The sequence below is a fragment of the Silurus aristotelis genome (assembly GCF_946808225.1).
Source record: "Silurus aristotelis genome assembly, chromosome: 4".
NCBI classification, from domain to species: Eukaryota; Metazoa; Chordata; class Actinopteri; order Siluriformes; family Siluridae; genus Silurus; species Silurus aristotelis.
Window position 1 is genome coordinate 297,223 of NC_139577.1, and position 16,588 is coordinate 313,810.

Genomic DNA, 16,588 nt, shown 5'->3' on the forward strand with positions numbered 1-16,588 from the left:
CTGACGCAGTGATCATGAGAATAAACCTGACAGTCACTAAACTCTCCAGTCTTTACTTTATTTATTCAGATATTTTATTTATTTATTCCACTTTTTACCGTCAACTTTACTTTGAGAATGAATCGAGGTTCAGGAAATCCACTGAGTCATTATGTGGTTTTGAGGAAGTTTTATTTGTCATATTTATTCTTCATTTGAGATTTTTTCCTCAATTAAGACCATGTTTGATTTGCTTACACTTTAAAAGCGACTTCTTTGTAGCTTTTGAGCAGGACCACAAGAATCTTCAGCCAGTTTAGAAGCAATCTTCTTATCACTGGAGGACATCACAAAGAAGTTCTTCAGTCCTGTCGGTTCCATCCTGATTGGAGGTCACATCAGGAGAACATTTTTTGCTGCTGTTGGGATGTGGCTCCCCATATAGCACACTTTTAAAGACACATAAGATTACTGGAAGATTCCACTTAGAATCCATGAAGATGGCTTTGGAAGATGACAATGTTTTATAGATTGGAAATTATTAATAATTCAGTATCTGTATTTGGCGTCACCCAGATGAGGACAGGTTCCATTTTGCATTTCAAGGTTTCTTCATGCCATTTCATGCCGTTTGTTTTTGCTTGCCATCATTTCTGTAAAGCTGCTTTGTGATGATCATTGTACTCCTCACACCACACTGTCATTTCCAACAATTGCAAACAATCACTTTTTCTCAGTTTTGATTCTTTCATTCCTTCATCTAGCCTATAAATAAATTAAACAAATAAACACTGGAGTCAGTTTAACACCTAGTCAAGTTTACAAATATAAAAAAACCTACACAGAATGTATGATGTGCTCTGATGTTGACGTTGAGGATCAGTGCCTCGGCTCTTCCTCACTCAAATGTTTTGATACACAGGAATATGAAAACATTCATATAAAATAAGGGGTCATTGTTTTCATCTGTAGACAGTTTAAACTCCATCTTATTTCAATGTGCATGATGCAGTACGTTGGTCTCACTGCTCTGCCCAAAGCCGTGTTTGACTTGAACAGTGGTAAATATTGATATTTGACTTCTGCTTTAGTCATGCAAGCATTTACTGAATTACTCTTTTTATGAATAATAATCTAAAACCTTTCCTTTTGTAATATACAAGGATTTTATTTTCATTTGAGCACATTATGGCTAAATACATACTTCCACTTACAGAGAAGTCTTAAACCTTCTGCCTCAATATCTAAACTTCACATACATATAAATATACAGTTCCTCTGTTTATTACTAACCATAACTGGACTTATACAAACCAAACTGCTGCCTACTTTCATGAAGTTAAAGTCCACTATCAGATAAACTCTGGGGAGAAATGTGCTGCTACAATGGAGTAAAATCTCCAGGGATGTGATTCCACAACATTTCTGTCAAGTTAAATGACTTCTCATGGATTTTAGATGATGTGGGCTAAATGTAAGAAATCTATGTAGGAGAAAAGGCATCTTTAGGGTTTGTGCCAAGTGTCTGTCCCACATCTGCTTAGGCCATGTTGACCTAGACTAACACACCATTTGTTTTTACTCCACTGCCTGGCTTTTGACAGATAAGCAAAGAACTCCAATAAAACCTGTGGACTATGTAAAGATTTGTAGATGTCACACAACTTTAACATATAAAGAGGGAACTTGTAAATATTATATAGAGAGTCCCATCGAATGTTTTTATTTGGTTTGTAGTCCTCATGGGGCAACTAATAATAGTCTTTTGTTTGGTTCCAAATGGTTTCACACACAAATGTACTAACAGAGTAAACAAACTTTCCACAACATTACGACAAAAGCATTTGCTAGTGCAGTTTTTTCCATCTAAAGCGTAATCAGTTATCCATCTGAATTCAGGGTATATTCCATGTGCTGTATGTTGTCCCTAAATATTGTCACAATATTGTCCCTAATTATAAGCAGTGTTCTACACAATGTACTGGATGATATTTGTCACTGTAGTCAGTCAGATGACCGAGAGGCAGAAGTTAAAATGATGACAATGTGAAACTGTAGGCATCTGATTTTATCTGACTGTTTTGAGCAAAACAATTTCCACCATTTGACACAAATCCTTTTACACATAAGTGGGACAGATGTCTCTAAATGCATATTGAACCAAAATCTGGTTTATTTTGCTCACTTTGGTTTAAAAAGAAACTACTTTACTCATTCAGAAACTATTCAGGGCCGTGTCCCAATTCATCGTACAGATGCCCAAGTAGCAATGACTTTATTACAACACACCCGAAATGATCTGCTTCTGAAACACATCACAACCTCTTCCTATTATTCAGAGCATTTTACCTTTGCTGGTCATCATCCTACAGTGCTTTGATTATGAGGCCTGCAGTGGAACGTCACTCACATTGTAGTTTTCTGCAGCGACTCCACACCCCATCAGTCACTGCAGCCTCCAAAGATGGCCATCACTCCTACATGCAATTAACCAATTTCTGATTAAACACACTGTAAATTATTATTTACAAAATCTCAGAAAATGTTTGATTGGTGATTATTAAGCCTTGTTACATTGTGGCTGATTTGTCCTCATTCTGCGCTTCGCTCGTTAAGTGTGTTCACTCAACCGTCTGTTTTCTGACGCCTGCCAACCTGCATGTTCAGTCACCCTCATATTGATCAGTCACACCTGTTCCCATGTTCACCCTCATCACAGACACTGTTTATTATCTGATTGTGAACTTTCCCATTTCTCAAGCTTTTGTTCTGTCTTTTCATCTCACTCTGGTCTCATGTTCTAGCTGTGCTTTTGCTCAGATTATTTTGTTTGCTGATCAACTGACCAACACTCTTTTTTTTTTACATGAATTACACTTTGGATTTGTTTCTCTGCTTGTCAAACAAACATCATTTTATTCTGCATTTGTGTCCACCATCTTCCTCATTACACAATCTGTATCATAATATCTATCATTGTACAATTTTGGTGGAACAGAGCTACAAATAAAGTTTCTACAATGAACCTGATACCTGCTGATACCTGCACGTTCATGATTTTGTTCTCAGTAGTTACTCAGCCCAAAGATAAAAATTGAGTTCAAATGAAAACCCTTTAGTGAGCAGTGATCTGGGAAAGAGTTACTTTTGTGCACTTTTTGGACACCCTGTGTTTGCTCATTCATCTGGCCACAATATCCAGCAAAAAGCTTAAACAGAGCAAAATCTAATTTATATGATGTCTCAGATTAGTTCACTTGGAACGTTGTAGACACTGCTTAGCAGCAAATCCAGATCTTACTCAGAAATGGTTTTTACAAAGATCAGGCACACGTTTTTTGACTAGTTTATGAACCCACAGAGACTATCCATCAAAACACACACACAAAAATGTGTCTAAGCCCTTTAAACATGTACCATTACGCTGGAGACAGATTTATAAATTCAGGTGTGTGGTTTGCTTGGCCATGGTAAACCCTACACAAGTCTAGTTTGTTAGCAAGCAGGTGCAGAGGAACTTCAGTACCAGGTGGAACAGTGGTCTGTTTGGACACAGTGGTGCTCTCAGTAACACTGCTTACATCATCTGTCACAAGCAGTAACGTGTAAACCATCACTGACTGACTGATGTTAATCCTCCTACATTTTGGGCAAAAAAACTTTGTCTCTGCTCTTCATCTGAACAATACTGGGCAATGATTTGTACGTCTGCAGACAGTTTGATTTCCATTCTGCATATAATTTGCAGTGTGAATTTGTCAGTCCCACATTTTCTGCACTAAGCAGGTGAGTAGGAGGTTTTGGGGTGTCACGTGCAGATCTGTGTGTCAAATATGTGCAATCCCCTTCTTAACTTTCTGAAAACTCTGAAAATGTTTACCACAGAGCTTTCATTTCAAAGCAGATATACCGAGTCCATGTGTTTTATCAAAATGGTTTGCAAGGATCAACTTGGAATTCTACACAAACCTTGTGCATTGCATGGGCTTTAATTTCTGAATCTTTTTTATGCTAAAGCTAAACTACATGGAAAAAGACAGAAGTGGTGTGTTACCTCCACAGCAATGTCACAAACCAATTATACTTTATTTAAATACTTTTATTTCATCCTGCTTCTTTAGTTGGAGTAATATTAAAAAAGCATGTATAGCCATCTGTCTTGTATCTCACAAACAAACAATGGACAAAGCTCCTTCCATGTCCTGCATAACTCCTATGATCCACCAAACCCCAACAACACGTAAACCTGCTGCTTCATGTGTCTGTTAACGGGACAATTTAGTGTCTTCAGGGTCTGTACACCAGACAAGTTCTTGTACTAGTGGTATCTGGTGCAGACTGTTTGTGATCAGTATTTGTCAGTGGCATTTGGACCAATCAGACGTGTGATTTCATGTATGATACCCGCATGTCAGTCCTGTAATCATACAGTTATCATACAAGATATATAACAGTATCTTATCTTAATGTCAGGCAGTTACACAGATTAAAATGTGCTCTTTTATTAATCGATTACTAAAGACTTTGTGTTTAAAAGAAAAACTTAGTTTAATAGCATCAGATGAAAAAATGCAGTTTAAGGTTTTATAGTGAGAAATGAGTTTACTGCATACACACAGTGTTACAGCTGTTAGAGTAATTTAGCCAAACAAATAATCATGTAAAAATTAGCCAAATGTTGTTTTTTCTGCTCCTAGACTCAGAGCTTATTACGTTACATGGAGAAGCATAGATTCCTCTTTGTTTGGGAGATTAGGAGTCACGATTGATCCATTTATCAGGAGTTTATCAGCAACACTGCTGTTCACACTACAAGTGTCATGTTTTTAGAAATGACCCGAGTGATCAGATCCAGGCCCGGCTCTAGCATCTTTTTGATTTGAAAAAAAAATACTTTTACATATAAAAGTACAGAAAAGTACAGAAATAGTTGAGGAAAACATGTACAAAAGTGGTTTAAAGGTTTTACTTACAACATTTTAATGAGCTAAAAATACACAACCAAAACAAAACAGCTGGGAATGTTCTTCAGTGGTGCAGCCAGAGCCTGGACTCAAATGAAGATTTCTTAGATTTCAGTATTACAGTGATGTAATAATATTACAAGATCTACAGACAGAACCTAAGAGGATGTTCGGTTTGGTTCAGGAACTTACCTGAAATGACACAGGACTAAAAATCTACCATGATTACAATAAATCTTTACATAAACTCATTCATAAAATCACCCCATCAGCCAAACATCTGGCACCAGCATAATACATCTGTATATATTATTCATGTTGTATATATTTTATAGTATATACATTTTTTATGATTTTTAATACCTATTTTGATACTTTAGATTTTTATTAATTTCATTTTTTATATTCTATTTTTATTCATATTCATATTTTTATATTGGACAGTGGTAATAAGCGTTTTAATACATGTCGTACAGTATGAATGTGTATGTGACGTCAAATCTGATTTGATTTGTAGATAAAAGGTGGAATGATCTCAGTGACTTTGATCAGGTTGTGATTATTACACTTCAACGTGACTATTTTAGAAAGTCTTTCTGATTTCTTACAACATTCTCTAGAATTTACACAGAATGGTGCAGATAACAAAAAACATTCAGTGGAGTTCCTGCTGAGGAGAAAAGTCAAAGCTTTATGTCTTTGTGTAAGATGCTTCCTGACCCAGGTGAGAGAAAAGGCATAGACTGAATAAAGCAGATTGAGATTGGAGATGATAATATGCTGGACTGCTGATCCAAAGGTCATGAGTTTAAATCCCAGCATGGCCAAAAACAGCTTCTGTGATCATATAAAGTACAACATGTATATCTGGTGTATACACATCAATCTATTTATCATGTTATGTAACACTTCCACAATACAGTCCTCTGTCTGTGTGTGTGTGTGTGTGTGTGTGTGTGTGTTTGTGTGTGCGCGCGCGCGCGCTTGAATGGTTACGTGCACGCGCCAATCTGACATCATCAAAACACGGAAGTGCACTGAAAAAAAAAAAGCGGACCTGTCGGAAGGGTAGCTGGAGATCAACAGTGTCTCCTCACATGGCTCAGAAATATCTCCCCACCAGCCTTTCCAGATATCTGGATGGAGATTTCTTTCGGACCAAAGACATCCTCCGGGAGGAAATCTCCAGATGTGAACTGTTCCAGCAGAGCAGGTATGCAGGAGATCATCTGCAGCGTTTTTCTAGCTGGAGAAGGTCTGTGAGGGACACATGGTCAGGTTGATCACAGCTTTGTCATACAGCAGGGTATGAAAGGAAGATGATTCTGAACAATGACATAACACCTCTCTTACAGCAGCTCAGCTTTCACAAGGAAAAATGCAGAAATGATAAAAATGTGGCTTCAGAAATGATTTCATTCGAATGTTTTATTCTCCTCTCAGCTACGACCTGAACCTGGAGCAGATCAGAGATCTAACTGCACAAAGGTTGCACTTTGTCTTGAAACTGCCCCTGATGAAACAACATCTCAATGATCAGGTGAAGGAGCAGTGACCATAAATACACCAAAATCATTCAGAGTTCGTATCTGAGCTCGTGAACGTCTGAGAACCAAATCTTGATGCACTTTTGTTTGTAGGTGGCTGGAAGAAAGAACGGTTTCATAAGCAAGAGCCTGTGCATCACAGAGCTGATCTGTTCTGCAGACATGGCCACCGGAGTGAAGGTGCTGCTTTTCATCATTTCATCTTCTGGGTGAAAAAATCCACTCTCTAGCAGGAGGTTCTGCATGAACTCACGCTTACCTTCATGGAGCTCTTAATAATTCATAAATTAATGCTTCGTTTGGAATTCTGTTTGGTTGTGTAACATCATATATACACCATATGACCAAATATTCATGGACACCTGACTATCAGGCTCATGTGTGGTTCTCCCTCAACCATAACATGTATTTAGGATGTTCTTGTGTGCTGTAGCATGATAACGTTCCTTCACTGGAACTGTGGAGCCACAACCTGTTCCAGCATGATGCGAGTTCCATAGCTCGTGTGGAAAAACCTAAAAAGCTGTGAACTAACGCCACAGAACACCTTTAGGATGATCTGGAACACCTGTTTAAAGATCTTATAGCTGAACAGAAGATCTCACAGCACTGCTTTAAAACCTACTGAAAGCCTTCCAGGTGCAGGATATGGGATATTCAGGAAGCACATACTGTATGAGCATGATGGTTAGGTGTCTGCATAGCTTCCTTCAGCTTTAAGAGGAGAATTTATAGTGTGGAAGGAATTTCTGATGAAAATAATCTCCAGCTGCAGAGTCTCCAGTCGTTACATGCAGTAAAATGTCCATGCAAAGCATTAGAGCTGAAATAGGTAGTGGCTCTCATTTGCATATTTGACCTGCTTTTGTATTCTTTTTTTCAGTTTTGCATTCATTCAGCTGTGTGTGTGATGTTATTGTTCCATTCTTCTGACCTGCAGATGGGAGTTGTGTGTGGACTGTATGGTGGAGCCGTCACTAACCTCGGCAGTCCAGAGCAGGTGGAGAGATTGTACGTACCCGTCACAGTGAGTGTCACCATGTCCTGCTTGATCTTTGCAGAAGGATTTCATTTGTAGCACATTGGGTTTGGGTTAAAGTACTGGGTGTGAAAGATTACAGATTATACTCTGAGATTATGATGTTCATTCTGAGGATCATGGAGACACATGGAGCATTGCTAGACCTGTAATTACACTGGTATTATTCCATGCCATCATTTTTATAAAGTTCCAGATCTCAGCTTCACTTATGAATCATCCTATGTGATTGAACCCCTGGACTAATACCCTTCCCTGGATATCTCTAAATATTTGTTCTTCATAAAGAAACTCAGTATGATCTTCCAAAAAACTGTTTGTTTTGTCTGCTTGCTCCAGAACTTTGGACTCCAAATGTCACAGTTACCAAGAATTTCTGGGTCTGATGTCAGAACAGTGAAATGTGCAGGATGTTTTCAAACGTTTTAATGCTCTTGTGCTGAGCGTTCAGTATCTCCTCCGGTGATTCCTGATCTCGATCGTCGACTGACACAAACATTTACCTCCTGGAGGATGTTCTTGATCTGGGCAATTAGTTGTGAAGCAGTTTTTTCATCACCAGGGAAATAAATCATTCATGTCAGCTGTTTTTTTATTTTCTTGAGCTTTTCAGTGTGTTCTTCATTCTTGTACATTCCAAATAGTGTTTTGCTTCTCCCTCTTCTGGGTTTGTTACGATTGTTCAGATTCATGAGATCAGTGAAAGCTTTTTGGACTTGAGATTGAGAATTAACAGTGACAGATTCCAGAAGTAAATTTCACACATGAAATCAACTCTAGACTTTTTATCTGCGTACGTGCAAGAAAAATGAAGAGAGAATAACACACACCTGGTTGGGGTGGGGGGTGGGGGGGGGGTAATACCTGCCTGATTGTCCTTCACTCTGCTGACATTCTACTTGTGACTCTTTATTATTGATGAGAGAAAAGTTTCCATGATGCATTATGTTGCCAAATCATAGAACAATTTCCATGTCCCTTGTTTTATTGAATCCACTACATCTACATCCTGCAAAAATCATTTAATTCAGTACATTTTAAACAGTAAACATTGCCCTGAAGCAGCTTTACAGAAAAACTATTCCGTAAAAAAAAATTAAATTTTTATAATATCAATTATAACTTTATACATGAATCCCTTTGGTTTGTGGTGACAGTCACAAGAAAAAAACACCCTGAGATGGTAGGAGGAAGAACCTTGAGGGAACCAGACTCAGAAGGGAATCCTCATGCAGGTGACATCGGATACACGTCCATTAGAGTTCCGTCATTGTTGAGGTTTCAGCTGTTGGAGACTCGAGTGCAAAACTGCACAGGCCAATTTAACAAACTGTTTATATTCATTACAGTCAGAATTCATCTGCACTTTCAAATGTTTACCATTCAGAGTTTCCAGTTGTTGAGAGCAAAGGAGATATGATCACCTGTGTCTCAGGAGCATGAGGAGCTTGAGAAAGAGGGAGAGAGAAACAGATGGCATCTGCTCTACGCTTTGTTATTTAATGTTAAAGGACTAAAATGGAAGCAGAAACTCGAGCGAGACACAGTGACTCCAACACAGCAGGTTTAGTACATAAGACATCAGCTCCAAGGAAGGACAACTGGTAACAGGTGAGAGGGTTAAGAGCTCCTCAAGGGTCAGTAATGAGCACTCTGAGATAGTCACTCTGGTCCATTTCTAGAGAAGAGCATCTGTAGCACAAACTGTGTGTAAGTTAAGTCTGGGTGGGACTTGAAGAAGACTTGCTTGCTGGTTAAAGAGCCTACACTGATGTCTATCCATTACTGAAGCCACCTCGAATGTGCATCAGAACTAGTGCATGGAGAGAAGGTCGTTTAAAGTGTCTAAAACGTCTATGTGCTTTATGAATGAAAAGAAAAACAGATACAGAGAATTTTTACTCTCAGCAATTTTACTGCTCGCACTACATTCATCAGTCTTTAACTTCACAGTGTGCTTTAACTCCAGTCCAGCTGACGCTCCACGTTGCTCATGTGCAGCTGCTTGGCCATGAAAATCCATTTTGTGAAGGTTACTGGTGCAGATGTTGCTTCCAGAGACTGATGCAACAGAGGATAAATGGTTCAGCACTCAGTGACCCCAGGCAGTGTGTTTGCATGATCTACCACTGTAAGGTTGAGGTGTCCTGGCACTGCCCCTAAACCACACAAACATCTGGAACCAGACCCTAATGAAAGGACGCATTCACCTGCCAGATAGGTTCAATAGACCTTCTGGAAAAAGTAAAAAATTCATCAATTCTGGTCACTGGACTGCACTATGATACTACATTACATATTTCCACAGCTGGAGCAGACATTCAGTGACCTATAGATTATCCAGTGTTTGTGAGGTAGACCTGAGAGCAGCTGCAGTGCAGTGACATGAGGAAGAAACCTCAGGAGGATCCAGAGTCACCAAGGACCCTCTTCTCCACCCTCTTCTGCGTGACACTAAATAGTGGTATTATACTGTATGTGCCCTTTAACCCCTTCAGATCTGCAGACTTTATTAAAGATCAAAGCAAATACGTTTTCAACCTGGACTGAAGGACTGAAACTGCCTGCATCCCAAACAGGAACTGAAATTCAACTGAATAGGAAAATAAACTTTACCTCTGTGAGATGATTCATCATTCAGATACTGAAAAGCTTCTGGACTGTTTGTTTGAAGCGGCTGTGCTCGATTATAATAAGGAGAAGCGTGTGTGCAGTACTGTGGTGTGAGCTGTTTCAGGGCTTCAGTAGGATTTTATAAAAGAGTGAAAGTTGACATGTTGGGAACCCGTGTGGATCAAACTGGTGTAATATCGTAACACTTTTTTGTATTTTTGGACTCTGGTTGCTGTATTTTGGAGTAACTGGAGTTTATTTATGCACCTAGTGGAACATCCTGACAGCATCGTAACAATGTTAGTGAGATGAATCTGAGATAATATCCTAGTAACATTGTCTCCATGAGCTTCAAACATGAGACTGGAGTCGATACTCACACCCAGGTCCAGCCAAGGTGACTACTTCATCATGGAGTTTCATACTAATTATAGCCTCTGCTTGATGTTTTATTCAGTGTTCAATGGACCTGCCATTTACATGGACTATGATAAATTTGGTCTGAAAAATACCTCGAGCTGTGTGACAGTTCATGTAAAAGTGTTAACAGTGGATATTTCTGTGTGATTGTATCACCTGGAGAACGTCCTCAATGTTCCTGTGCTTTTTTAACCAGGATTTCAGCAACCGTTATGTTCTCATTTATTAAGTCTCTCTATGTTTCTCCTCATTTGTAGGAGTTGGTGTTCACTGGGATGTTCGCCATGACGGAAAGAGGTCATGGGAGTAATGTTCGGGGAATACTGACTGAAGCGCACTATGACCCTTCCACACAGGTAAATCCTCTCAGGGGGTTCATGAACTGATCCTTTAACCGTGCTGCTAATCTGTGACAAAGATAATCTGATATCTGAGCCTTTTATCTCTGTTTGCTGAAGAACTAATACCCACAATTCAAATGTACAAGAAATCTGCAGCCATTGATAGCAATAGAACAACGTTATAATGGAACGCTTAATTAATATTGATAAATTAATTATTACATTTAATTATTTATTACTTTTGGGCCCTTGAGCAAGGCCCCGTGTCATGTCTGACCCCAGTGTCCGAGCATGCTGGGATGTGTGAAGAAAACATTTCACTGTGCTGCAATGTTTATGTGACAAATAAAATCTAATCTGTTCTATTAATTACAGTCCTTTCAGTTCCCAGTCAGTCTTCAGTAAACACAGGATTACGTCCTGTTTGTGTCCGTGTTCGTTTCAGGACCAACATCTAGAACATCAGGTTTTCTGCTACACCTCCGAGTGTTTCTCATCTCTCTCCATGTGTTTTCAGGAGTTTGTGATCCACACACCTTGTGAAAATGCACAGAAGATGTACATTGGGAACGCGCTGAAAGGGAACGCTGCTGCTGTTTTTGCACAGCTCATGATCAGTGGAGAATCCCACGGTATGTAGAACCAAAACAGGGGACATACGCCATATTATGGGTCATGTGGTGAAATGAGCAACAGATCGGCAGTTTAATGCAAAACATTGTTTTTATTTAGGAAATTATTTTCTTTTTGCCTTTTTTGAAGAACACAAATGATATGAACAGATTTCCACTGCATTTGTTTTTCTGTTCCCTGCAGGTCCGCACTGCTTCATTGTGCCGGTACGAGAGCAGAATGGGGACATGTGTCTGGGAGTAACTGCTGTTGATATGGAACATAAAGAAGGTGGAGGAATGGATTTAGTTAGAATAAGAAATGTTAATATTTTTTATGGCTCTGAAAATGTTTTTTTTGTGTAATTTATAAGGCCTACAGGGAGTTGATAATGGTATCTTGATATTTGATCATGTCAGGATACCACGTGAAAACCTGCTGCACAAGTGAGTATATTCTGTATTTTAATTTATTTATAGAATATAAAATAAATATGACACTAAATGGTAGTAATTTTTAGTAACTGCTGTCCATCATAACATATTTCATGTCTGATTAAATCTAAAATTTCCGTTTAATTTAACAGAATATTTGAATTAATAAAAATAATGATCTCCTCCTCGAATGGAAAAGCAGTATGATGTTCAGACATCGATTTGAACGTTTAGAACTGTTTCCTGTTGATCAGGAAGTCAAAGATACAGATGTTTCAGTAGAAACTAGAGTTTGTATAAGATGATCTCTGTGGCTTTTTCGTTCTGAATGTTGGACCAACGAGAGACATATTGTAAATAATAATTATTTCTAACAGAACTGTTTTACTGGACACTTTCCTGTGTTATATAAAATAAAACATTTAGTAAATAATTTGAATCCCTCCACTAAACATTCTGAAGAGTGCGCGATTTGTGTGATTATTCTGTAACAGATCTGTTTGTATGTTTTGGAGAAATGACCAGTTTTTATGTTTTAAGATCCTGTTTGGGAAGTTAGTAATGACAGTCTGGTCAGTGTGCTGATGTTAATAAGCCGTTAATGTCTCACAGGTTTGGTTCTGTGTCTGCTGATGGACGGTACTCGTCTCCTATTCAGAGTAAAAGCAGACGCTTTAACGCCATGCTCGCCGCGCTCACCCCGACCCGTCTGGCCCTCACTGTGCAAGCAATGGCTGCTATGAAGGTGAGGAACTCATCACACACTCAGCAGCATCACTGATTTGGGAATCTAAGAGCAGTATGATGTTAATAATGTCTGGTGCTTGTGTTTTCTCTGACTGACCACAAGGGGGTGATCTGGAACCAAACATTCAACTTCTCTTTTTCATATGGAGGCAGTTTTATATTGAACTCCCTGCTCTTTCACTCTCTCTCTCTCTCTCTCTCTCTCTCTCTCTCTCTCTCTCTCTCTCTCCCTCTTTCTCTCTCTCTCTCTCTCCCTCTTTCTCTCTCTCTCTCTCTCTCTCTCCCTCTTTCTCTCTCTCTCTCTCTCTCTCTCTCTCTCTCCCTCTTTCTCTCTCCATCTCTTTCTCTCTTTCTCTCTCCCTCATTCTCTCTCTCCCTCCCCCTTTCTCTCTCTCTGAGGAATTGAACATGAGTTAGACCTGCATCATATTTCCTACTAGATTTGATGCTACTCTCAGTTTTTTCCTGGACAGACTTCAAAGCCGGGGCTCATCAGCTTTTAGATTGAATAAGAGACATTTTATAAATTATAAGGAAAATAACCAGAAATGATTGTGTTTTTCTCAGAGTATATTATATGAAATAGAATACACAAAGGCTTTCTAATAAAAGAAGTGTGTGTATAATATATAATATACACACACACACACACACACACACACACACACACACACACACACACACACACACACACATTTTGAATAGTAGTAAAATAAATATTGTGCATTGTTTAGATGTGAAATATTATTTATTTACTTTTACTATTTCTACATACTCTTACATATTATTGATGATCAGCTCTGAATGAGGAAAATAAGCTCGAGAGCAATGACACGTTCGTAAATGTTTCAATCTGCGAATCTTTTCTGTGATTTAGTACAAATGATTTGTCTCAGAAACTAGTTTTATTTCATTTGATTTTTGGCATTGTACAGCTGTGCACAGCTGTGTCCACTTCTGTAATGTGGAAACCACCATGAACCAGTGCAGGAGGAACTTATCTATTAATGCATTCATTTCTCCAAGATACTCTACATTTCCAACTGAATGCTCAAGGGCCAGAATTCCAAGAAAATGCACACGGTCACCTTTAGGGAGATGTAAAATGTCTGCTTCTGCATAAATTACATGAAAATGAGAAAAACCTGGTTTACATATTAACAAAAACATCTAACAAACATGTGATACAGTAATTAGTGTTTTTTTAACCCTCATGACTGTAAGATTAAATGCATTTTTGTTAAAACATCAATATGGTCTACAATCCAGTAATGCTTTTCAAATGAAAGAAGAAAATATGGTATTACAATTTCCCATTTTTCTCCCGTAAACCCGGACTGCACTACTATACATGTTGCCCTGCGTTCAGTCGAGTCATTTCAGTAGCAGAGCTTCGTCACAGCTGGGAAGTCGTTTCTAAAGTAAACCTAAGACTTGCAGTTTTACTCAGTCGTGTGCTCCAGAGGGAGTTTGTTTTAGACTTGATAAGGATGGTTTTGTTTCGGTTTTAGACGATGAAGATGATGAAGTCTGGACACAATACATGTATATTTTATCCACATTGATGTTAATAACAGAAACAGTTTAATGAACCTGAGTGTTCCAGAGGACAGAAGGAATTTGTTTCTGGTTTGAAAGCAAATGAACATTTACACATACAGACATAATAGAAACATGATTACACAATGAAATCATACATATTTCTCCACTACCTCTATTTTCTCTGCAATGTTTCTTTACCCAACTCAGTAATATCACTTTCTGTCATGGACAATAAATACAGATTGGTGTTATATGAGGGTGTTTAGAATCTTTGTGGCTGCCAGGAAAAAGCTACTCTGCAGTCTGTTCTTGTTCCAGTCAGTGTTTATCACCTGGCAGAGAGAAGGAGACTGAACACACTGTAAGTGAGATGTGAGGAAACTATTGTCTGTTCCCTGCTACAGCATGTGTCAAGGTCCAGGACAAGGGCAGGTTGGTTCTGATGACATCATTTAAGTCGAGTTCAGTTGGGTTGCAGAGTCAAACTGTGACTGTTATTTTCTTTATATATTTTTTTTAGTTTCGCTTAAAAGGTTTCAAAGACTTTCATTGCCATTTGTGCTTGTTTTTTTTAACTCCGACTCTCTTTTTCACAGCTGGGACTCATCATAGCAGTACGCTACAGTCACAGGTAAGAATTGATCTTTGTGTGGGACTGAATGAATCAGTGTTTGTAATATTTCCATCATCCTGATAACAGGCAGCTACCAGGTTATTGTCGGGAACTCTCTCACGGGGTGGGGACACGATGCGGGGCTAGGTGAGTGCAGACCCAAATGCAGGATGAGAACAGGAGTTAGGCAAAAACACAGCGGGAAAAACGGCAAGATGGCCACGGACCTGGAAGTGAGCACCGCAGAACCGGAAGTGCACGTTGCGAAACTGGAAGTGCGCACCGACGGCCTTGTTTTTTGTCTCGAGCCTCGCAATCCGCCCTGGGTGGGTGGAGGGGGTCTGGTGGAAGGAAATGCTGGATCCGCACAAAAATCCTGGGACAGCGGGGGTTGAGGCGAACTGCCACTAGGTAGAATGCCTTGGAGGTCAGGAAAGGCCGAACGAAGTGTGGCGCGAGCCTCCAGGTGGCTGCCCCAAGCACTTTATGGCCGATGTGATGAGGCGGAGCGACACCCTCTGCAGAGGTCTGAGGCAAAGCGACACCCTTTGCGGAGGTCGGGACCACGATGTCAGCAAAACCCAGGGGCCAGGCGAACACCATGGAGAAACCTGAAGGTGGAGCTACGTAGCTAGGATTGGGTGCGGAGTGGCGCCCTCGGCGGGACTCTGGAGCGGAGCGGCGCCCTCGGCAGGACTCTGGAGTGGCTTGGGGGCATGCTCGGCGGGGCAGACAGGAATAGAAGTGATCTTGGCAGGTCGGAAGAGCGGGGCAACATCAGTCAGGCAGGTAGGCTGGAAGGCTGAGGTTGGGCAGCCCCCCAGCAGAGCTCACGGGCCGGAGGGACAGCCGTTTCAGGAGGTTATTTAAAACCAATTGATTTGCCAGAGAATGTTCCTGGCGCACCCGGAAATACTCGGTTGAGGGCTAAGCTTTAGAATATCAACCGTCTCGGTTGGGTCCCTGAATTGCCGGTCTGGGGCGGAGCAAGCCCAACGCTTTAACACATCGGATGGGTCCATGAGTCCAAACCAGGTAACTAGGGAGGCAGAGCAGAGCAGAACAGGGATACAGAGTCACAATCAGGTACAGGAACAGGATCCAGAGCAGGCAGGGTGGCAAGAGTAATCCCAGGGACTATAGGAAACCAGTGTAATAATCTGGCCGAGAGCAAAAGAGCAAAAGTCTATTGTGTCCTTAAATACTGGGAGGTGTGGGGAAAAACGACAAGATGGCCGCCGACCCGGAAGTGAGCACCGCAGAACCGGAAGTGCGTGCCGTGTGCCCGGAAGATCCTGACAGTTATTACGAGTAAAACAAGGTCGGCTCGTGACTGTGGATTTCGATGAGGCGGGACAGCATCGATAACGGCATAACTTCTCTATTTCACCTGCACCTATGGGGGTTTTTAGCGCTGCCTTTTTGTGTTTCTCTTTTTCATAGTTTTGGGTCGAGATCAGATCTGATAAGGATTGTTACTATTATCTGCTGAAGCCTATTAGTGCTCTTTGCAGTGGACATATTTCAGCATTAGGTACAGCGGTGTTGTGTAACTAGAAATCCGGATTGTAATAATATTTCATTGTAAATTAATCATTTGAACAGAAGTTTAATAGATGGATTAATGAGCGAAGGTTTTATTGGGAAGATCTGCCCCGATATGGACGAGGCACAACTGAGACGTCGACTCCTGAACAAACACAAAGGGTTTATTCTGTTTTGATATCTTTCAAGTGC

The 16,588-nt window shown here is 40.1% G+C and overlaps 1 protein-coding gene and 1 long non-coding RNA gene across 2 annotated transcripts in view; both read left to right on the plus strand.

Annotated features, from left to right (window-relative positions):
* The first annotated feature begins 5,889 nt into the window (after positions 1-5,889).
* Positions 5,890-16,588, plus strand: part of acoxl (acyl-CoA oxidase-like) — a 30,082-nt gene continuing 19,383 nt past the window's right edge. The window contains exons 1-12 of the mRNA XM_083539033.1: positions 5,890-6,156; positions 6,387-6,483; positions 6,584-6,670; positions 7,431-7,517; positions 10,820-10,918; positions 11,421-11,535; positions 11,720-11,806; positions 11,889-11,961; positions 12,562-12,694; positions 14,835-14,869; positions 14,943-15,177; positions 15,263-15,443. Of these exons, the coding sequence (XP_083395159.1) occupies positions 6,041-6,156; positions 6,387-6,483; positions 6,584-6,670; positions 7,431-7,517; positions 10,820-10,918; positions 11,421-11,535; positions 11,720-11,806; positions 11,889-11,961; positions 12,562-12,694; positions 14,835-14,869; positions 14,943-15,177; positions 15,263-15,443 (1,345 nt within the window). The 5' untranslated portion in view covers positions 5,890-6,040. The remainder of the gene's footprint in view (positions 6,157-6,386; positions 6,484-6,583; positions 6,671-7,430; positions 7,518-10,819; positions 10,919-11,420; positions 11,536-11,719; positions 11,807-11,888; positions 11,962-12,561; positions 12,695-14,834; positions 14,870-14,942; positions 15,178-15,262; positions 15,444-16,588) is intronic.
* Positions 15,485-16,588, plus strand: part of LOC310725424 — a 2,879-nt gene continuing 1,775 nt past the window's right edge. Inside the window, exon 1 of the long non-coding RNA XR_014533357.1 lies at positions 15,485-16,588. This exon is cut by the window's right edge and continues 987 nt beyond it. This is a non-coding gene — a long non-coding RNA (uncharacterized lncRNA).